The sequence below is a fragment of the Labrus bergylta genome, chromosome 14 (genome assembly GCF_963930695.1).
Source record: "Labrus bergylta chromosome 14, fLabBer1.1, whole genome shotgun sequence".
NCBI lineage: Eukaryota > Metazoa > Chordata > Actinopteri > Labriformes > Labridae > Labrus > Labrus bergylta.
In genome coordinates this window covers 3918087-3942040 of record NC_089208.1, presented here as the reverse complement: position 1 = coordinate 3942040, position 23954 = coordinate 3918087, and the positions used below count along the sequence as shown (strand labels likewise).

Genomic DNA, 23954 nt, shown 5'->3' with positions numbered 1-23954 from the left:
TTGCCAGACCACCTCCATATGTGGTCTGAGTTGCCAGATCTCAATCTATCCTCAGGACGCATTGGGGTCTGTTCACACCTAGCTTTAAGGCTCCTAGTTTGTTATTGATCGGCCGGAACCGATGTCAATGCAAGGTGTAAACAGCAGTTTGGTCACACGGGTTAAAATTTAGATTGGTGAATTAATTCTTTGAATGTACAAATACTTGTTTTTCTTAATAAAGTTAAAATGCAATGTGGTGTAAAAAATTTTCACTTGGCTGAACACTCTACTTTGCCAATGGGAAACTTGCCAAGCCAGGCACTGAACAGCCCCAAAGGGCCATTGCAAGGACCTTGGCAATTGAAACCTACTCACTTAAAGCCATTAGTGTCCCAGTGTTTACCATCCTCTCCCTTCAGCCAACAAGGCATGGATTGCTCCCAAAAAGAAGTGGTAATGAGGTCCTAAGCCGCCTTGCGGCTTGAGACATAGAGACGCTGGAGCAGAGTGGGCCAGGTCTGACAGCTGCAGGGAACCCAGGTACAGAGAGGCCCGTACTCCACTGTTGCTGACTCACCTGGGACTGTAAGGCTAATGTGATCCTGTAACATTGTTCTGGCATGCATAATAGGGCCTTTTCAGGGCTCCTCAGGGGAGACCTGGGAGCCTGATCTTAAAGAAGTAACGTGACGTTGGTTTGATGGTGTTCCCTCCACTCTACATTTGCCTAACAGCCTTGTTTATGAGAAGTTGCCCTATGACTCATGCTTGCCTTAATTTTCTTTAACTTACGCTCTAAGAGCAAGATAGATAAAGTAACCATTGCTCAGCCAAAGTTGCTCAATACTAAAGGAAATGGAAACATAATGAGGGAATAGTCACCCTTTTGATGGGATCGCTCCCCTCCTTGTCTGTCTCTGTTTTGTAGAATGGTCAGGCCAGGCTGTCCAGTCATTCTGCTCCACCTCTTCAGCATCTTTGTACAGACGCGAGGTATGGGATTCAAAGATATTGATTAATTATTTCTAAGTCATACTCAATATCAAGTTCTTTTTCTTTTTTCAAAATTGTTGTGCTCTAATTCTTAATTCTCCTTTAGCTAGCACTAAGGATATCCTGTATCCATATGGACCTGGTACTAGAGATCTAGAGACCCCAAAGATGGATGATGGAAGTTCTCCTGAAGTTACTCTGCTCATTTCCTTCATTTTCTTCAATATCCCGTACCGTTCCATCTATGTAATTATTGAGCAAACCAATCAAACTCTGATTAGGTCATTCTTAATTCTTTTTTCCAATTGAAAACAATGTTGGATCTTTCCACAGATCAACAACAATGGTGTCATCTCCTTCAATGTGCAAGTAAGCCAGTTCACACCTGAGGCTTTCCCCCTGAGTGACAGCAGATCATTCATTGCTCCACTTTGGGCAGATGTGCACAATGGCATTCGAGGAGATGTTTACTACCGGGAGACCACCGAACCAGAAATACTGGAGAGGGCGACACAAGATGTACGAAAGTACTTTAAGACTCACCCCGGCTTTACAGCAACCTGGGCCTTTATTTCAACATGGCACCAAGTCACCTTCTACGGTGGAAGCCAGACAACCCCGGTAATAACCTGCATATAATATCCCACATGAAGGTCAACAACTTCCTTAAGAAACCACTTTTCTTTTCTTTTTTTAATTAAGCACTCTTCATTCAGTATAACATTTTGGAAAAACTGTCTGTTTCATAAGAGTTAATAAATTCTGTTTAAAAAAATCACAAATTAACATGAAAATAATTGGCCCACTTTGAGGAGTGATTAGGTGCAAATGTGACTGCACATTAGTAATAATATTCAGCCAAGAACCTTTAGTGAGTACCTCTCACTTATTTCACATTCAAAGTCATTGTGACAAGTATGCCTTTTTGTAACGGTATAACAAGACCCAAAAATGTCATTTTTATGTTTAAAATTATTTTCTGAACTGATCTGTTCAGTCTTATCAATTGTTGGGTAAAAAGGTTGATGACTATTCATCGCTGCTCATCAAGGCCAAGCTAGTACCAACATGTGTTAGACAAACTGTATATATTAAAAAATGCCCCACAACGCTTCATTAGCTGACTTATTTCTTGCTTGATTAATGAGAGAAAACCTCAAGGCCTCCTGCTCTTCTTACATGAGCATTTACTTGGTGAATGGCAGCGACACTTAGCTCTGTGTTTACTTAAAGCTAAGATACATGACTGTTGTTAGATCAGTAACACCGGTAACACTCTACAATACTGTTTAGCTAATAAGCATGTGTTAACGCTTAATTGATGCCCTAATAATCATGACTTCTTGTAGAACTAAGCCACACATTAATCAAAAGCTATATGATTTTCATACTGAGTCCTACGTGAATTACTTTAATTATATGAATAATTGCTACATTCATTTTAGATTTCCCTAATTAATTAATTTCCTCTATTAATTGAAATGTGTAATTAATGTGTTAATTAACACTATGAGCCAAAGCCATAGATTTCAACTGCGATCATCCAAGCAAGTCATGGCATGATTTTTGTAAATCACAAATTAATGATAAATTCAAACAGATGCTGATTAAGACAGTAGCCCTTGAGTTGGAAGCCTGAATGCCAGTCATGACTTTTAAAATAATTAAAAAAATATCATAAAATTGATGACCATAATGGCTAAGTGTATCTAGACATTAACTAAGAAAGTATACATGCAAATGAGTGCAACAGTATTGTAAAGTGTTTCCAAGATATCTTCAGTGTTTTCCATGAGCCCTGGCTGTTGACCAGATACCTGGACAGACAATCACACGTTTTAAATATATTTTACAATGGAGCAGGGTTTTCATAATCAGAGCTCCTGGACCTTGGATTTATAAAGAAACAAACTGGTCATAGTTATATGTAGGGCATTTGTTAATTGTTTCTAGGGTTCTTCTCCATTGTGGTATTTTTTCTAGATCTCTTTGTATTTTATATTATAAGAAATTGTCTTTCTTCTTTCTTTGTAAAACCAACTTAATCCTCTTGTTTGATTCAAAGGTGAACACGTTCCAAACTGTACTAATCTCAGATGGCGTGACGTCCTTCAGCATGTTTAACTATGGAGAAATCACATGGAGCACAGGAACAGCCAGTGGTGGAGATCCTTTAACAGGACTGGGTGGTACTACGGCTCAGGTATTCTGAAGTCTGATCATTTTGTATGAGGGGGAGGGGAAACGCTTATTTTCCATTGAAATGATACAATCAACTTTTCGGCTCATTCCCCTCACACCTTTCCCCTTTTCAGTCAGGTTTTAATGGAGGAGACATTGGTCACTTCTTCAATCTGCCGGGATCACGTTCCAATGATGTAGTGAACATTGAACAGACAACCAATGTAAATACCCCTGGACGCTGGTTCTTCCGTGTAGACACTGAACTGATAGATCCTGCCAATGGATGCAGCTTCAATGGCAAGTTCTATTGTCAGTAATTATAACCAGTTACCGCATGTTTAGTTCGGCAAGGACTGGGAGAAGTCAGTAAAAGAAATTCATACAATTCCTTAGTAAGGCTTGTAGGGTTTTACTTACTGTATCTTTGCTTCATCCTATCCAGGGCGTTTTTACAGACGAGGAGAGATCTTCTGGTTGTCTGACCAGTGTTCTCAGAAGTGTCGCTGTCTTGACATCGACAACGTGGTTCAGTGCCAAGAGGCTCCTTGCGGGCAGCTGGAGATCTGCGAGCAGCAAGATGGGGCATTTTACTGCCAGCCGACCCGCACTAGCACTTGTGTGGTATTTGGAGACCCTCATTACCACACCTTCGATGGTTTCCTTTATCACTTCCAGGGTACCTGCTCTTACCTGTTGGCTCGACCGTGTTGGGAGGTGGCGGGGCTGCCCTTCTTCAGTGTGGAAGCCAAAAATGAGAACCGTGGTATCACCTCTGTCTCTTGGCTTAGAGATGTCACGGTGGATGTGTATGGTCATCGAGTCATGTTACCCAAAGGCAGCTTTGGAAGAGTCCAGGTGAGAATCTGTGGACATCATTATTTCTGGACTTTCCAAAGTCAAAAGACTTGCCTTCTATGCAATTTTTGGTTGGGGTGATACAAAAGTGATTTAGGGTGTATTTGCAACATACAGCCCTAAACTTCTAACCTTCACAAATCTTTACATTTAAGTAGTTGGTTGTAAGTGTTGTAAGGTAAAAGGTGCTGCTATGACTCTGAGGTAGAGCAAGTTGTTAGATGATTGGAAGAAGTACACTTTGATCCCCAGCCCCTCCAGTTGGTATGTCCAAAGCCAATTTTTCACATATTCACTCCTGATAATTTCTAGAATATTTCAGGTAGGCTGTCCCTAAAATTGTCCTGAGCTGCTTGTTTAAACATGCACCTCACAACAGCAGACTATACCTGTTGTTTTTCTGGTTTTTGTTTGTGTAAAGCACTGTCTTGGTGTCCTGCACCAGAAACTGAATCCCAAATTGCATATGATTAAGGAGTTGGACAAAATTGATTCAAATTCTAAATAGAATCTGAGTTGGTTTCCTACCATTGTAAATTGTTCTTTTTCTAATATTTTCTCTGTTCTTCTGTCTAGGTGGATGGCTTGATGAAGACCTTGCCGGTCCAGCTCCAACTTGGCGCTATTAGGGTATACCAGTCTGGGCTTGCAGTTGCATTAGAAACCGACTTTGGACTCTTGGTATCCTATGACGGCCAACACTATGCATCCATCTCCCTACCCAGCTCTTACTTCAACAATACCTGTGGCCTTTGTGGTAACTACAACGATGACCCGGCTGATGACCCTGTTCTTCCTGATGGCTCTTTGGCAGAAAGTGTTGTGGAATTAGGGGGCGGCTGGAGGGCAGAAGACACAGACTGGAGGTGTACAGATGGTTGTGCTCAGAACTGCAGCATGTGTGACCCTACTACAGAAGCTTTCTACTTTCGCTCAGACTACTGTGGGCTCATCAACAAAACCGACGGACCTTTTAGGGACTGCAGAGCTGTGGTGGACCCGACAGCCTTTGTGTACAGCTGTGTATACGACATGTGCAACAACAGGGATAATATCACAACACTCTGCCAAGCCATTCAGGCTTACGCTTTGGCCTGCCAAGCCATTGGTGTCACAATACGACCCTGGAGATCTCGCACCTTCTGTGGTGAGATTCCGTTGGATAAAGTTTACACATAAGCTTAATGTTTATTTTGTATGTAATTTTTTGTAATTTTTTTCTCTTACTGTCTCCTAGCTTTGTCATGCCCCGAGTTCAGCAATTACCAAGTGTGCACAAGTGCCTGCCCAGCCTCGTGCTCAGACCTCACTGCCCCCTTGTATTGTGCTCACCCTTGCACTGAGGGATGCCAGTGTGACCAAGGCTACGTTCTAAGCGGCAGCCGTTGTGTACAGCGTGAAGACTGTGGCTGTGAGCATAACGGCCTCTATTACCCCCTCAATAACACTTTCTGGGCAGGCCCCAGTGGTGAAGAAGGTGAATGCACTCTCCGCTGCACCTGTGGACCTGCTGGAGAAGTCACCTGTTTCAATGAGTCTTGTAAGGACGGTGAGGTGTGTGTAGCAGAGGTTGGCTTACTTGGTTGCTACCCTCGAAGGGAGGGAGTGTGCTCAATCACCCAAAACTCTGTAACATCCTCCTTTGATGGCACCTTCCTGCTGTTCCCGGATGACAGCTCATACTACCTGTTGAAACTGTGTGCTGCAGTACCAGCCAATGGTTCAATGGTGGAGGTTAAGATAGGCAGGCGACTAGTGAACAAAGGACCTGCTTGGAAAAGGCCTGTTGTAGTAACAGTTGCTAACATGGAAGCACAGATGGGAGGGTTAGATTTTGATACAGTAAAGGTCAGTATTTTTTTTTTACTTTTTGTTGTATTTTTTCAGCTGCTGGATACCACTTACTGTGACAACTATTTGTGTTCCAGGTGAATGGAGAACTAGTTGCGCTCCCATATGTTCATCCATTGGAGACTATGATGATCTACAGAGCACCAGGCAATGCTACAGTGGTGGAGTCCCATGGTCTGCTTCGTGTCCACTACACACGCCAGGGATTTGTAAACATCTCCCTCTCCACCATCTTCTACAATGTTACTTGTGGTCTATGTGGCGTCTTCAATAGCAACTCCACTGATGACCTCCGCCTTCCAAATGGACGCCTGGCAGAGTCTACTGAGCAGTTCACAGATGGCTGGCGGGCCATTGCCGATGACCTTACCTGTAATGGTGACTGTGACGACCTGTATCGAATGTGCACAGACTTGCGTCTCTATCAGAGTCCTTGGATGTGTGGGAACATTAATGATCCTGGGAATAGTTCATTTCTGGCATGTCATGCAGTGGTCAACCCCTCACCGTTCTTCAGGAACTGCTTATATAACATGTGTGTGAAGCAAGGGAATCGCTCAGCCTTGTGTTCTTCACTGCAGGCTTATGCCAGCGCATGTCAGGATGCTCAAGTGGGTCTAGCCTCCTGGAGGAGTGCCGCTAACTGCCGTGAGTAGATATACCTATACTAAAAAGGAACAGGCTGATATTTGGGTTGTTGGGCATTAAACTCAATGATATCAGAATGTATCCATCTGTTTCCTAATCATAATTAAGAAGCTTAACTAGCTAAGCTAGCCAAAAAAAAGACATGTCTTTGTCTTGATGTCATAATTGTGACTTACAGTGACAAAGCTTGTATACAACACAACATCGAAAAATGTGGCTGAAAATTTTCCCTCTCCTTCCTTCTACTTTTTAAATTTCCTCTACCGCTGTGGTTTCTAAATCTTTCCTCTTTAAAGCAAAAAAGCCCCACTTAATTCAACCTAACATATCATTTTTTGATGTGGCTATCTTGAAACAATGATTAACATCAAATCACTCTTATTACATTGTTTTCCTTTTATTCTCCTCCAATATATAGAAGCCATTGTCCGTAATCACAGGAGCTATTTTGACTTGTTGAAAAAAATAAAGTGGAACTAATACCAATGATTATGGTTCTATTCCAACAATTATTAAAATGCAGTGTGGCAGGGCAGACAATGAGGTAATTGGTCACACATAAGTTAGACAAATTTCAAAGTATGCTGTAGAAACAATCTACTGGTGTTCTTTCTTTGAAACACTGCACCAGTGTGTTTGTACTAATGTCAAATTCTAATTTGATGATATATCAAATAGGACACCTGTTTTATCACTCAATCCTTTGAGGCTTGGAAAGTGGATCTGAAAATGTGTTCCTTTGCTTGGCTAAGCTTGGACTCAAAACAGTAAATCAAATTGTATTAACAACCATGTTTGCAAACTGAGGGGCTCGTTATCAGTATTGTCCTAAGGGAATTGCGATTCAGTAGCCGTGGTGGGGCTGAATTCATTAAAACAAATTACATTTTTGTAAAAAACAAATAGGGTTTTTTACAAATTTAGGGTTTGAGACATCGGCGATTTATACTTAGTGTCCCCAATGGGACTCCCATTCATCTGACAGAAACAAATGTTGTTGTTGTGAATTTGGCTGTAGTTTTTGCTTCTTTCTTTCTGTATCTCACCATGTTTTTCTCTCTCAGCTCTTCCATGTCCAGAGAACAGCCACTTTGATGAGTGCACCAGTGCCTGCCCTCTGACCTGTGCCAACTTGGATGAACCTGAAGAGCCATGTCCTCTGCCATGTCAGGAGGGCTGTCAGTGTGAGGAAGGGTTTGCACTGCGCGATGGCCAGTGTGTGGCACGCAGTGACTGTGGCTGTAGCAGCCACGGGCGCCAGTTGGCCACTAATCAGACTTTCTGGACGGATTGGGAGTGCCAGGAGCGCTGCTACTGTAACGGCTCTGACAATAGTGTATACTGTCAGCTCGCACCCTGTCACTCTGAGGAGTACTGTCAGGAGAACGACGGCCTATATTTCTGCCAGCCGCGCACCGAGGCCCTGTGTGTGGCAGCTGGTTACGGGCATTTTCTGCCATTTGCTGGTGTACCATTTGAGCTGCAGAGCTCTTGTACTCTTAGGATGGCTACAACCAACTGTGGGAGAGAAAGCAGGGACTCCACAACCATCAGTGGAACCTTTCCTCAATTTAAACTGGCAGCTCGTAATGAGGAGAGGGACACGGGGCAGGCAATTTGGGTGAGGGGTTTTGTCCTGGAGGTATACGACTTCGAGATCGAAGTGTCTCGAAGCTACAAGAACACTGTCACGGTGAGAGCTTGACAATAAAATCATCAAGATGCATGACTGTAAATTGTGGTCATTCAACCTAAGAAGCTAAGACCTAATGTGTTCATGATTATAATGCAAAAAATATTTATTCCGAAAAAAACCCCAGATTTAACTATTTTAGGAATATAATCGGAAGGCACATTTAATGTACAATTCAAGCACAATCAAATCCCTGTAATACTGATGGAAACCAAAAAATGCATAAAAACAATAACACCTCCTAAAAAGAGTTACAACCCAAATCATAGTCGACACAAGAGCAATCAGTAGAGGAGTATCACATTGCCTCAATGGAAAACCTTTTGGTAAGGAAAATGAATCTTTAAGTACTTTGTAAACTGTGGTATTGTGCTAGCTAGCAGCTGCCTGCCAGCTGTAGCTAACTTTAGCCTATAGCCTATGGCAGAGGTACCTCACTCTCAGCTCATGACACAAACTTACAACCCTCCTCATTCTCTTAATCCTTCATAAAGATAAAGATAAACTTTATTGATCCCCATAGGGGATTTTTTTTGTTACAACAGCTCAAGAAACAGAAATATAATTATCAAAAATAACAAAAAGTTAAAAATCGAACATCAGTGGCAACACAATGTCCCTTTCACCGTAATGCTTGAATTATCAGTGTATGATGGTTGTGAAAGATATCTTCCACTTTACCTTGTTTCTTAGCAGGGCAAAAGTGATGCAATTCATTTTCAGCTAATAAGCTTGAACACAATGAAATGCACCAACCTAATGTATTTCACTCAATCAGTTGTTGGAGCACAAAGATTGTTTATTTTGTCCAAACAATGCAATCAGACTTGTACAGATATAAAACCACCAATCAGATCGTACAACAAGCAGCAAAGGTCATTGATAGAGATCATGACGCTACCTAAATGTCCGTATGAAAATAAGTTAGTGTCTTATTGTTATAAACTGAAGGGAGTTGGATTGCTCTCTCTCTCTCTCTTTCATAAATGTTGTTTAATCATCACCTAGCTCAGACTTCTTAAGGGGAGCAGGCTGCTAGGTTTAGATCCTGGTAGCCTGCTCCTGTTGTGCTTGCTCGTTACAAGAATGTTATATCTCTCCTCCACTTTTATGCATGTCCCAAGAAGGTCATGGTTGTTGTATTTGTGAGGACATACTATTTCTAATCAAGCCGATAGAATATCCAGGCTGAGGGTGAATTCCTCTTTGATTGGCTTAAGGTGGATCTAATTTCAATGGGCATCTTTTATCAGGCTGGATTTGGCTCGGACAAAACCCCGACCCTGAGCGACATTTGGACCGGGTTCACAAACCAACTAAAAGATCTGAGGAGGAACAGAAGTGACACATAACCCACCTCACACACATTTTCATTCCCTTCTGTTGCTGTCTCGTTCTCGCTTATACAATTAGATTATATGAGAAACTCATAGTAGCTCTTTCAGTGAGTCTTAGTGCTATCCATTCATCACTGGGGTTTCCCCCTCATACTTTGGAAACACACAGCTCAGTTTGATTAGAAACTTTGACCTGGTGTTAAAATTGCCTCTTTAGGAATGTGTGTGTAACAGTTAATAGTGTTAAATCTAAAAAACACATTTGAATGAATTTCTCTTCACTCAGGTGAATAAGGAGCGTTTGTACCTTCCTCTGAAGCTGGGTCCAGGAAAAATCCATGTCTTCACCTTGGGCATGCAGCTCATCCTGGAGACAGATTTTGGCCTAAAGGTGGCCTTCGACTGGAACACTCTGCTCCTGTTGACTTTGCCCCGTGACCTCTACAACACCTGCTGTGGTATGTGCCAAGGCATGTCCTTATCCCCACCCACTTTTACCACCACTGACTTGGGCATGACCTGGGCAGAGCGGGACACCTTCTGCCAGGTGGGCTGTGGTGACTCCTGCCCCCGCTGCGGCCTCGGAGACAAAAGCGATTTAAACGACGCCCCTCTAATGGTGGCCGACGCCAACACGAACATGGACGAGGACAACGGGGCGAACGAGGTGAACACTGGCATGCGATTCCACATTGGAGATGGACTGTATGTGTTTGTGGAGCCCGAGGCGGTGATGCTGTGCGGGCTGATTGTGGATCGAGCCGGTGTGTTTGCACGTTGCCACAGCAAGGTGGCCCCAGCGTTCTTTTATCAGAACTGTCTGCAAGACACCTGTTTGGACCAGGGAGCTCAGGATACAATCTGTAACTGGCTGCAGATATATGCCAGCACATGTCAGACCCAAGGAGTGCCTGTTACCGGCTGGAGGAGTGACACACCGTGTGGTGAGTGCAAGTCTGAGCTCACCTTAAGTTCACGATTTACATCCAGGGTGAACAGTGATTAAAGTCTTAACATGTTTTCTTAGATGTATGTTTATCTACTCTGCTTTCTGTTGATTTTTTAAGATATCTGCCTCCTCAGGGTTACATTGTAGTTGACTCCTTTAAGATTTATTTCTTTAAAAAAATATATCAGCAACATCTCTGCAGGAAGAATATCCATGTTTCTCCAATTACTCGAGAGAAAACACCATCAACACCTTATTTTTAGGGACTATTTCTTCAATTGGAAGTAGATCCAGTAAAAAGTGCACAGCTAATGTCTATCAACAAAAAGTCACTCTGACAGACATTTAAAGCTTTGGGGAAGTTAGTTTCCAATGCTCTAAATCTCTATGCTAAGCTAGGCTAACAAGCCTTGGATTTAGTATTAAACAGATTTAATATTTATTCTTTGCTGCAGAGCAGGCCTTTTGTGTGGACAAACAACTCCACTCCAGCCAACTCTTGTCCACAATTATTTACCCCTGACACATGTTTATTCAGGAAAATATCCAACGTGTTCAATACAGTCAGAACAACCCTTAATAACCAAAAACCTTTGCCAACCTGCCTTCTCCCAGTCCAGAGCTGCCCACCTAACAGCCACTACTCCAGTTGTGTATCGGTTTGCCCGCCACAATGCGCCCCCGCCCGCGGACAGAGGGACTGCAGCCAGGACTGTGTGGAGGGCTGCCAGTGTGACCTGGGCTTCGTGCTCAACGGCAAGAGCTGCATCCTGCCACAAAACTGTGGCTGCTACACTGATGGCAAGTACTATGAGGTCAGTCTCACATCCAGCACTCCATGGAATAAACTCAGTGAACTATGCAGCCTGGCTTTTTAACTATAGTTCCAATTGGCCCGTCAACAACACATAATAGTGAATACAACATCTTTAACCTACAAAATCAGGCTGGAATTACACCAGAACAAATCTGGTGTGGATTTTTGCTTGTTTTTTTTTAGCTTTAAAATTATTGCCAGACATATTGTTTTGTATTTTTTACATTGTCTGGCTGATTTTGTGACATTTATTACCAGTGAAGTATATAAATTATATGGAAGGCCAAAACCAATAAAAAAAAAAATCTATAAAGCATCTATATAGTTCAATCAACTAATCATGAATACAGTCTTCAGCCCTGATTTTAACAGGAACCTCCCTTGTTTCAGCCCAAACAGCTGTTTTGGAACAGTGACTGCACCAAGCGCTGCCAGTGCATCGGACGAAACCTGGTCCAGTGTGACCCTCGCCGTTGTAAAGCAGAGGAGGAGTGCACCTTGCGGTACGGAGTAAGGGGCTGCTTTGCACGGCGGTCCCAGCACTGCGTGGCTTCTGGCGGTGGAGTTTTCAGGACCTTTGACGGGGCATCGCTGCGCCTCCCGGCCTCCTGCTCCTTCGTCCTGTCCACTAACTGTCACAAGCTGCCTGACCTCTCCTTCCAGCTGATCGCCAACTTTGACAAGTGGAGCACACCAAACCTCACCACCATCTCTCATGTCTACCTTTACATCAACGAGGAGAATATACTCATCTCTGGCAACACTGTCAAGGTGAGTGGCGTGTGACAGTAAAAAGTGTTAAACCAGTTTTGTAACATCTTTCAATAACTTGGTCATTAGCTTATTAAACAGCTTGAATTGTTCATTTGTGCCCTGAAATACCATTTTAGTGTCTTTAATGTCTTCAGCAGTTTAGCTAACTTTTGTTTATTCAATTGATTTTTATTGTTTTTATCCTTTAAAGCATTCCCGCATCTCACATTTCATTACTTCTAATTATTTCTTTAAATAAGGAATAGATCCTAAAATTAGGAGTTAAATCTTGAAATCTCCGATTTTTTCCCCTCTAAATGTGACCCTAATACTCCTTTATATTAGGACTTTATTTTTTTATATACTTGACGTACCGTACTTCCCTCTTTGTTCTGTTTTGGTCAAAGATTCCTTTCTTCAAAAAACTCAACGAACAGATCAGGTTTAAAATTCCCTCTTCTCTCCAGAATACTTGGATGAGTTCTTGTGGTCCAAATTACCAATTACCTCTAATAGCCTGGTCGAGCTCCTCTATTTCAGACTTGAGGCCATTTTATTCCACTCAGTGAACTCACAGAGGTAGTTAATGATTTGCTGATTGCCTTTAGCTTTGGCTCTCATTGAGTCTTTATTTGCTTTATCTGAGGGGGCCATTCATGGTCATATTTTTCTGAACTGCCTATCAGTGTTAATGAATTCAAGGAGTTAAGGTCATTTTCACAAGAACAGCAATTAGAGCTCCATCTCAGATCATCACAGTCTTTGCTGTGGGCTGCTTCCTGTCTTTCTGTTAAATAATACCCCTCATTTGAAAGGTTGTGCTTAAAAAAAAATCTTGTTATGCAGATGACACCCAAATCTACATTACTGCCCATGGTGATTGGGACATATGTTTAAGCCCAAAAAACAACTTTTCTGTTTTTAAATATCAGGACAAAAACCACAGTGATAGTTTTATCAAATATTTGTATTGTCATGTACCACTCTTCAACTTGGCAGAGTTATCATGAAGCTGGACTTAGATTAATGTTTAATACCTCCAACCTTCAACAACAGAACTGATGGTATGAATAAAGTCTTTTACATTACAATAGTTTTCCAATTATAAACACTGGCACGTGTCATAACTTGTTTTCATACATTTATAAGCTCAGACATTATTGATATGATCATCTTTAAAAAGTCCGCTGGTTAATTGTTTCAGTGCCAGAGCTTTATAACATTGTAAATCACAATGGTTTGTCATATCGTCCAATGCAGGGATTTGTGTTTATAGTACTGTTAGTAGAAAAGGCTTTTTATCTGCCAAGGAGAGATAACACTTTTACTTTCACAACAGTCTTTACAGCTTATAAATGCCAGTGCAGCCGAACAATACTTGTGGTTCAACCAACCACATTGAAAATAACTATATGTCACAAAAGCATGCCAAACTAATCACAGCATAACATGTTCTTTTCAACACAGCCTAATAACATCACACGAACGTAAACTTGGGTACAATACCTGACGGCTGAACCAACAAGCCAACCAGCCGGGATGCTATAGTACTTTTTTTTTTTTTTTTTAAGACATTTTCTGGGCTTTTTTTGCCTTCACTAGATAGGACAGCTGAAGAGAGACAGGAAATGTTGGGAGGAGAGAGTTGGGGATGACATGCATAAAAGGGCTGAGGTCAGATTTGAACCCATGGCCACTGCACTGAGGACTATTGCCTCTGAAGGGGCTCACGTCATAACCACTAGGCTATTGGTGCCCCACTACAATACTTTTTAAACAGCAGTACTTCCACTCCTGCATCAAAATTGTGTATATTTGGTAATAACATTCACTGTAGTTCATAAGACACCACACAAGGATCAGAACAATAAAATAACATATTTCATTAAATTTGCAGTTAGTGTGAAAGGGTTGGGACATCTTGTCATTTCTATTTGATTCCACCAAAGTATTTGGTGTTTTTATCTGTTGTTACTGATTTGATTTAACTTGCTTATTAAACATTCCCTTAATCTTGAAATGTTTAGGGATTTGTACTTATAATATAACGGTACATTTGAACATGTCATTAGATTTTACTCAATATTACCCTCCTCTTAATTACATAAATATGTCCTCCTGTATCTTCACAGGTCAATGGTACACCAGTATCAGTACCGTTTGTAACTGGGCTGATGACACGTCTGTCCACTAGTGAGGGTTTTATCGTCATCGACACACCACAGGACATCCAGGTGCGGTACAACCACTTTAACACCCTAAGCATCACAATGGGCCAGCGGCTTCAGAACAAGGTGTGCGGCCTCTGTGGGAACTACAACGGAGACCCCAGTGACGACTACATCACCTCCAGAGGCAAGCCGGCTGTGAGCGCCCTGGAGCTTGCCCAGAGCTGGAAGACCAACGGTATGCAGAACAGGTGGGTAAGGCTTACTGATATGGTGGAATATATGACAAGATGATAAGCTTTTAATTAAACACTTTATTTGTATAAATTCATCCATTACCCATTGCTGTCACTTTCTCAACATCTCCTATTATTTCCCCCAATGTGTATATTTAAATGATTTAATGGTCTCTATAGGGGCATAGCAGTACTGTATGTAGAGTGTTAGAAGGATGAAAACCAAAGTAGCATCAGATAAATGAATTACATTTTGAATTTAAACTTGATCTTTCTCTGTTAGCTGTGATGAAACCCAGTACGTGGCTCTGGCCCAGTCCTGTGATAACACGGCGGTGGCGGCCCTACAAGGTGAAGACGCCTGCCAGAAGCTCACCCAGCTGAAGGGTTTCTTCCAGCCGTGTCACGGCCTGCTGGATCCGCGGCCCTTCTACCAGTCCTGCTACCTGGACGGCTGCTACAATCACCACAGAGCTCAGGTCTGTGGCTCGCTGGCGGCCTACGCGGAGGCCTGCCGCTCCCTGGGGACCCTCACCACCAAGTGGATCACCCAGGAGAACTGCTGTAAGGGCACCACGAGGCACTAGTAGAAGAATAAATACCTTTCATACGATGATATTTTCTTTATAGAAACACTAAAATGCTAAAGTACGATGCCTTTATAAAGCAAATAGAGAAACTTAGTGATGTGACTTTCTTACATCCCACTGTCCAAATCCAACTTTTGGCCACTTGCGTAGGTGTTTGGACAAGTTTAAGTTTAAGTAAGTTAGCATTGTGTGTGACAGCTAACATTGTGTGTGGACCTGTCTTTAGCAGAATGGATCTACGACCCCTGTGCAGGAGAGATCTGCACAAACTTCACCTGTGAGCTGGAGAACGGAGGTGACCTGTGTGGCTGTCCCGAGTTACCTACCAGCAATGGTGAGCGCTTCATAGGGAATGACTGTGTGTTTTATATCATCGCAGAACTCTGACATCAACTTATAAGTTAGTTTTTACTGTTTCTTTATGCTCCATGGTTGTGCCCAGGTTCATGTTGAAATGTATTAAACAAAGCGATCTAACTGTGAAGAGATGTTCTGATACTGGATTCTTTGGGTGTTGTGTTAATTTCAGACCTAAAAACCTCTCAAAAAAATATTGATTATTACGATTAAAATACATAAATATCTCAATAACTTACATTTAACATTCACATTCTTTCACAAGAATCTCTTCAGTTTATCAAGATTAGTTATTCATGTACCTGTGGTTGTATCTTGCAGGTGATGACGATATACTCCAGGCGGAGGTGACCTGTAAGCATGCTAAGATGGAGGTTTCCATCTCAAAGTGTAAGCTCTTCCAGCTGGGCTTTGAGCGAGAGGACGTCAGGATCAACGATGAGCACTGCCCCGGCATCGAGGGAGAGGACTTCATCTCCTTCCACATCAACAACACAAAGGGACACTGCGGCTCCATCGTACAGGTCAGGCTGCACTCATATGTATTCGTACTTCTAGCTGGATAGCCCTGATTTAAACAACTCCAGCTTCCCTTTGATGACCAGCTTTAAACTCAACTTTTTCATCAGAATCCCTTTAACTTTTTTTTAACAGGGATGCTCGATAATCTCAGTAAATCAGCTGGATCTGCCACTATTAACGTCCTCCTGAACGAAAAGCTGCAACCTTTTTAAAAAAGGAATGCCACACAAACTTTAAACAGTTAACCTACAGGCTATATCAACCCAAAAAAGATGCTCATAAAAAGAAATTACAGTAGAAACTCATGGAACAAGTAGGGCCTGGAGACCCCGGCCACATTTTCAAAAAGCTGGAAAAAGGTGCCGTGCAAACCACGTACTGTACCGTTGCTTATATCACCTGTCCTTAAAGGAGCAATCTGTAAGATATCTACTGAATTTAATCATAAAATGACCTTAATGTCATCAGACATTTAGGAAACATGCTATGTTGAAGTGCTGGCTTCTCTGACAACAATGCAGCAGCCAGTATGTCCTCCTTCTAACTTTAGATTCTGCTCCTGAATGCTCTGGATTTGTTTGGACCAGAGATGGTAGGCGGTTTTAAGGCTGACCCCCACACGGCCGTTTTGGACGCCCCTCGGTTTGTCAGATATGAGAGCAGTTATCAGGTCAACAGGTGTTGCAGCGATGGAATCGGGCAAGAGAAGTGGTTCAGATAGAAGTGATTGTACCCGACCTAAAAAGCCTCTGCATGTTTCTAATAAGCTCCACGAGCAGAAACGTGCTCAAACTAGGATCAATATTGGAGATGCTTTTTGAAAAATGGAGAGAGGTTAGAACACAGAAAGGTTTACAGACCCATGCAGAGCTGGATAAACACTGAAGCTTCAGTGTCTGGGACATGGCAAGGAGGAGGGGGCGGGGTGATACTAATAGTATAAAATTAATAGTTTTCTTTTTCTCAAATTTTGTTGTTTCATGTTACATCTGTTTTGTCATAATGTATCATAACGGATGTCACCATCTCACTGGTTGTAAAATAAATCTACCTACAGGTACAAATAAAGTAACTAGAAACTAAAAAAATGACTAAGTTTACTTGTAATGTTTCTTGAGCTGAACCAAAACTCTCATTTCAACACACTTAAAAAAACGTGCTTGGAGCAGTTGATGTGATATCTTAAATGAAGAGCTTTATCTGGACTTGTCAGGTGAATGTTGCTTATATTAAGTGTAATGAGATATTTGTTTTACTGGAAATTAGACAGAAATACCCGTTAAGATTTGAGTTTTTGCAGTGCATATTTCCCAAATCTTCCTTTCTCTACAAACTCTTGTTATAAGAACACCTGACTTTTGTTCTCTCTGTTTTCTGAATGTTGATGTTTTAAAAGTACCTTCGTCTCTCTGACAGTCCAACAGCACACACATCATGTACAAGAACACGGTGTGGATAGAGAGCGTGAACAACACCGGGAACGTCATCACGAGAGACAAGACCATCAACGTGGAGTTTTCCTGCGCGTATGAACTGGACCTGAAGATTTCTCTGGAGACGGTCCTTAAGCCCATGCTCAGGTCAGAGAGCGAACATGGAGACAACACAGATTTAGCTTTAGAACGAATATGTGGACTTTAAAATCACACAACATGCTTCATGCCACCCTCCATTTCTCTTGCAGTGTGATAAACCTCACCTTGCCGACCCAGGAGGGAAACTTCATCACCAAGATGGCGCTCTATAAGAACAACTCGTACCGGAATCCATACAGGGAGGGGGAGGTGGTGCTCAGCACGCGGGACATCCTGTTTGTCGGGGTGTTTGTGGAGGGGGCGGATGAAAACCAGCTCATCCTCATAGTGAACATGTGCTGGGCCACGCCGTCTCGCTACAGCAGCGACCGACTCCGCTACATCATCATAGAGAGAGGGTAGGATTTCATACAAACACACAGTACAATATGACATGACATGAAAACATTCCTTGATTAAACTATCTACATCTCCAGGTGTCCAAACATTAAGGACAACACCATCGGCATGGCGGAAAACGGAGTCTCTCTCACCTGCCGCTTCCACGTCACCGTCTTTAAGTTCATCGGGGATTACGACGAGGTCCACCTCCACTGCGACGTCTCGCTGTGTGACTCAGAGAAAAACGCCTGCAAAGTGGTGAGAAAAAAAAGTTCATCTTCCTTTTAATAAAAAGGCCGACGATGGACACCTGCTGTGTTAGTTAATGTTGTTTTTTTTACTGTGCATCCAGAACTGTCCACACAAGAGGAGGATGTACTCAGAGGACAGCGACCATAAACAGCACATACTGAGCGTGGGGCCCATAAGAAGGAGAGGTAAGGAAGGGCTCTTTTTTAAGTTGTTTTGCCCTTCAGAGTAACTCTCCTCTGGACAGATGTTCAAACTATTTAGTGAGGTTCTTGGAAAATCTGCAGGCCAAATAGTTTTATCCAAAATCTTTCAAGCACTAAGTTTACAAAGATGTGTTCATGACTCACCTGTGATGTCCTCTTAGAGTCTGACTGGTGCGAGGAGGGCAACGGAGGCTGTGAGCAGATCTGCTCCAGTAAGATGTCTGGACCCATCTGCAGCTGTGTGACGGGGATGCTGCAACGAGACGGGAAGAGCTGCAGGGGTGAGAGCAACACACCGACACAAACTGACAGAATGTACACAAACACACAGACATGACGCACTGAGGTTTATGCCTCTTTCTGAATTTTAAGAAGGATAACCTTTACCCTAGATCAGTCCGTGATGGATGTAAGAAACATTTGTACTCGACTTAAACAAATGGTTGCTAACACTGCTGCAGAGTTGTTCAATTATGTGTCGCATGCAAGTTAGAACAGGAAACGGCAAGACCACTGGTTTACAACAAGAGTGAAGATGCTTAAAAAAGGTTTAAGATATTTGTTATGCAATAAAATTAATTATTTTCCTGAACAAAATGTGATAAATGAATGAACTTATTGTGACGTTATCGCTTTAAGGCACTTAAAAGGTTTGAGTGAGAGAGCGACCTCTTCTGGAGACCAAGCTGAATTACCTGTGTCTGCAGTAAACAGAAGAATGAGAATATAATCTCTACAAACATCAAAAGTACCAACAGTGGATTCTGTATAATTTATGTTTTCCTGTTTTTTTTTTGGTTTTGTTTTGACAGCTGTGAGTTCCAGCAGTAAATCCACACCTGCAGTTTTCCTGCTCGGCATCAGCGCTGCGATCTGCGTGCTCCTGACTCGTATTTATACTCCCTTCTCCTAACACCCTGTGAGCAAAGGAGGGGCAGCACAATTAAAGATACAACACACACACACACACACACACACACACACACATACACACACACAACAAAAAGACTTGAAGATGCACAAAGTTTCAGCAATGATTAACCCGTAGATCGGCTGTGTTCCAGTCCGACAGCTTAGACGGAATTCACTGTAAAACTTACAGATAGTCAAGTCCAGATTTTGATGCAGCTGAAGGTTATGTAAGTCTAAACTCTTCACTTTCGGCCCTCCATTTTTTTCATTGTGACATTCTTCACTTACATCTCATTACAGCAAGAACCATTACTATTCACTATATGACTTAAAACCAAACAAATGTAGATTTTTCTGCCATGATAACATCTTTCAAGTTACTCTGTTTTCTGAATGTAAAACAAAAGTTTCTGTCACAGTGTCTTTTTCCATAACGCCACCAGATGGTGCCAAAGAAAAGAAAAGAAGGTATTTGTTGCTGCACATGATGGGTTTGAGGTGTATTTATTATGAACTACTAGCATTCTCTTTACACTGATATTAAAGACAGATGCTCTGACCAACTTCACCAACTTATGACACGTTTTGTTTTGCATTGGGAGCAAATTGTTCCCACGTGATAATTGCAAATTAAAAAGTTTCACAATTACCACTCCCAGTCGTCTGGGATATGCAAATCTGCACGTGCAGCCGCTTTGTCTGGAAATATTACTCTACTCTGCTATTATGGCTCATTTAATGTGAGTCTGAGTCGGATGGTTATCGCTCGGCCGAAGCTGCAGCCCTCCAACATGTTTTATACAAATTGGGTCTTTAGGTTTTTTTTAATAAGCCTGCTAACAAGCAACCAACAAGGTTAAAATAAAGGTATGAAAAAGATAGTTCAACTGTGCTGGTAAAATTGGACACCTGCGGTAAAGTTATTTTTATTATAATCCAGTTCTGATCTACTTCCTGTGTGAGCACTGAACACCAGACCATCCACTGTAAGCAAAGTTTGTATCATCCTAAAGCAACAAAATCATTTTTCACCAGTGCAGTGGCAGAAAATGTAACCCTTTCAAAGAGTCCACAGAACTCTCAGTAAAAGGACGATTCGTGTCATCACATGAGCAGTGGTGAATGGAAGTTTATGAATGAAGTGAGTATTTATGTGTGAGAAGGGTTCCTTGTTTAAGTCATACTCTTTCACTTTTAAGTCAAATTCTGCTAATCTAGATTATCTTCCAGGTTTTGTTGCGTCTGTTCTTAGCTGTAATCTTTCATTTCTTAGTTAATCACTTATGTTGGCTTTATCCCTTTGATTCTGAACGACAGTTTGACTTTGAGGTCAGACTATTGACGACTGTTTTCCTGTCCTACTCCCAAGTATGGTTCTTTAAGATTGCTCTCATTGTTTTTTGTATTTTACACCGCTATAATGCGTTTTAATGTCCACTTGCGTCCACACACGTTCATGTAACCGTTCAGTGTTCTTAACAGGAGCCAACTGAAATGCCCCAATTTTCATTTAGATATGCAAGAAGCTGCTTTTCTCCTCATAGGTAGGCCTGTTTTGCTACTTTCTATGTACAAATGTACAGTCTTTGTCAGGTTGGTGGAATATGTCATGACTTTTTTTTAATACTCAGTATCTTTTTTTGATGTCTAAAAACATGACCAATAAAATGTTTTATTCTTTGGGAACAGAACCATCTCCACCTTTAATAATAAAAAAAAAAGTTTTTAAAGTCTTTTGAGTTGAGTGTATTTGATGCTAATAAGTCAGAAATGCCTAAGTGAGAAAGCCCATGCCACCCAAGCACTTCCAGAGAGGGGGCGTGGTCAGACACAGCTCATTAACATTTAAAGGTACAGACACAGAAACAGCCTGTTCTGAGCAGGGCTGAAATAGAGGGGTTTATAGGCATGATCAAATACAGGATCAGAGTGGATTTAGAACAAGAAACTTCACACACATGTTTTGAGGAGATCAGAGACTTGTATAGACTTGTTAAAAAGGAAAATAATAAGTGAGCTTTTATACAGTAAGTAATCGCTCACAAAACACATTTCATTGCCGCACATTTTTTTCAAAACTACATGTTAATTTATAACCCCCCTCCCCCTAAAAAAACTGTGTTTAAATCTTTTTTTTAAAAATGGGACCAACCTTATCCCCTGTTGCACAGTTTTAGTAGCCGACAGGAGGTAAACTTGAAACAATATGTCTGTCTCTTAGCAACGTAGTTCCAATTAAATGATCTGTCACATTCAGTCCACGCCTTGCAATTTTCTTCACTCATTTGGAAGTTGCTAAATCAGTGTAGGTGAATTCTTTCCACAGTGAAACGTTCAAGTAGCGTGGGTGCTGCCTTCAAGGCATTTATGTACACAAACGTCATCAGTCAAATATCGTTGACATTTACGTTGAATGAGGTGACATGGGGTTGGGTTGCACTGGTCAAACAGGGTGTACATAATTACTTTGTAAGTTGTCTGTTCTGTTATTGTGGAGTTGCCAGGATCCCTTTGAATGTGATTTAACCGTCAGGATTTTTTTACACAAAGCAATTGATGTGGCTAATTTTGAGAGAGAAAAAAAACATTAGAAAACAAATTTGGTGATAGTGATTACTTCATAAAAAGAAATGAGAGTTTAGAAATAAGAGTTAAACCAAAGGTTCCTTAGTAATGAGTTGGCAAAAATGTTGGCCAATATGATGAACATCTAAGATAAGGATTACATTATTAATTAAATGCTATCTCTAAGGTACATTACTGTTAAAAAAAATCAGATATCTTCATAGGAGCCTGATTCATCCAACATAAAATACACCGTGCTGTATTTGTAGTATCAGCTTCTTTAAATGTTCCCTAAGGTCTATTCTCTGGCTCTGCCAAATCCTGGTCAGATAAACAGTTATACCCGACCTTTGAACTGAAACCCAAACAATTTACTGAGTCCAGTATTCACTCAATCCAGATACAAGAGCAAACTCAGCAGACTGAGACTCAGTACTTCTAAGTACAACAAGTGACAACAGTCGCTGCTGTATGACTGACCCTACTCCGTTGTTTTTTACATTTTCATTTGAGATCTTTTTTCCCCGACCATATAAGGAGCAAACAGGATATAGTTACAAGACTGGATTGTATTCCTTGCACAAAATAGGAATGATCCTAAATTGAATTTTTGAGGATTAACATGTGAAGCCCATAGACTGTAAATATTAGATGAAGATGCAAAATGTAAAAATAACAAAATCATTTAGGCTACATTAAGATAAATCCTTTAGAAACCGTTAGCAGCCCTCTTAAATCTTTCATAACATCAATTTGATCAGAGATAGTATTATGTACTGACTATGAATAGAGACTTTTACCTTCCATCATGAGATTATGAAATTACTTCCTGTAAAGGTTGTGTTGACCGAGTATAAACTGAAAATAAAGAATAAAAAATATATTTTTTTCATTGATCATGGTATATTCAACACACATTCGAGTCTCATTTTCATGATTCTTACAGCTCTGCGTGTAACCCTGGAGTTGTTAGGATCTCACAAAGGTAATATTCAAACAAGGTAATAAAGAAATAAAGTGCAATAACATCCAATATAAAGAACAAACAAAGACGCAAGTTATAAAGTAATAAAATAAAAACCCATCTCCTACCCTCCCACCTCCCTCTGCCCACAGAGACCTCCCTAACCGTCTCAGCTGCTGTGTAGTGTTGGGATGACGACTGCTGTGCTGGATTTGTAGTTTCAAGATATGATGCAAGGGCTTTCCAGGTTTAGTATGAACTGTTGAATTCTGTCCTTTTAGAACATATCCCAAAAGGAATGTGTTGGTTAAATCCTCTAGCCAGATCTTACAGGTGATGTGGATTTCCTTGTTGTTGATATGTTTGATGATGAAGAAATTCGCCGTTGAGACTGACTTGCTTTCAAAGAGTATAATTTTATTTAAGCAAGAAACAGAGTCACTGGTCAGGTCTGACCAGGAGGATCAAGAAGCCAATAATGATCTCTGTCGAACACACAGAGACAATCGCTTATATGCATCTAAACATCTGCTTTTCGTCATGGGTCATAAAAACATCAAGTTACACATCCATATATGGCAATACTCCTATACAACACCTCAATGTAAACATTCCACCTGAGGGGACTCCTAAATCTCCTTCAGATACTATCTCCAGACGCGCCCATTGTAAACTTATATTATCTCTGTCCTAGTTACATCAGACACTTCATAGGCTGGGACAGTTGCGCTTTTCCATAAATTAAATACATTTATTCACAGTTATTAGGAAATAAGAGACAAACCCTCCAATGATGAGAAAAGTCCATCCTCTCCATCTTTTGCCTGCTACACTTTTCAGAAAATCTGTGCTCAAACAGGCCGTTTGGAGATTTTCCCTTCATGACATCACAAAGGGCAGTAACCCCTCCCCCAGGTGGGTGACACTCCCACAGCTAGATGTTTGTTCTGCCCTCTGAGTCTGCCTTCTCATCGTTAAAAAAAACGGTACAGTTCAAGAAAGCCTAAACCCCCCCAAACCCTTCCAGAGAGGGGGCGTGGTCAGACACAGCTCATTTGCATTTAAAGGTACAGACACAGAAACAGCCGGTTCTGAGCAGGGCTGAAATAGAGGGGTTTATAGACATGATCAAATACAAGATCAGAGTGGATTTAGAACAAGAAATGTCACACACATGTTTTGAGGAGCTCTGAGACTTATTTACACT

At 41.4% G+C, this 23954-nt stretch overlaps 1 protein-coding gene across 1 annotated transcript; it reads left to right on the top strand.

The window, feature by feature from the left end:
- Positions 1–911: 911 nt before the first annotated feature.
- On the top strand, positions 912–20932 carry tecta (tectorin alpha). The gene is made up of 23 exons (XM_065962826.1): positions 912–975; positions 1082–1221; positions 1309–1596; positions 3041–3178; positions 3291–3456; positions 3602–4014; positions 4591–5161; positions 5252–5862; positions 5943–6476; positions 7685–8206; positions 9830–10487; positions 11108–11307; positions 11700–12080; positions 14195–14481; positions 14750–15030; positions 15283–15390; positions 15735–15937; positions 17352–17515; positions 17620–17868; positions 17947–18109; positions 18204–18288; positions 18468–18587; positions 19119–20932. The coding sequence occupies exons 1-23, from the start codon at positions 912–914 to the stop codon at positions 19217–19219; spliced, it is 6447 nt and encodes a 2148-aa protein (XP_065818898.1). The 3' UTR covers positions 19220–20932.
- Positions 20933–23954: the final 3022 nt, after the last annotated feature.

Bases quoted from the DNA above. Each gene is read 5' to 3' on its own strand.
- tecta (XM_065962826.1), top strand. From the start codon at position 912: ATGGTCAGGCCAGGCTGTCCAGTCATTCTGCTCCACCTCTTCAGCATC. The intron at 15,938-17,351 runs GTCAGGCTGCAC...TCTCTCTGACAG, and splicing joins ACTGCGGCTCCATCGTACAG to TCCAACAGCACACACATCAT. The intron at 18,588-19,118 runs GTGAGAGCAACA...TTGTTTTGACAG, and splicing joins AGACGGGAAGAGCTGCAGGG to CTGTGAGTTCCAGCAGTAAA.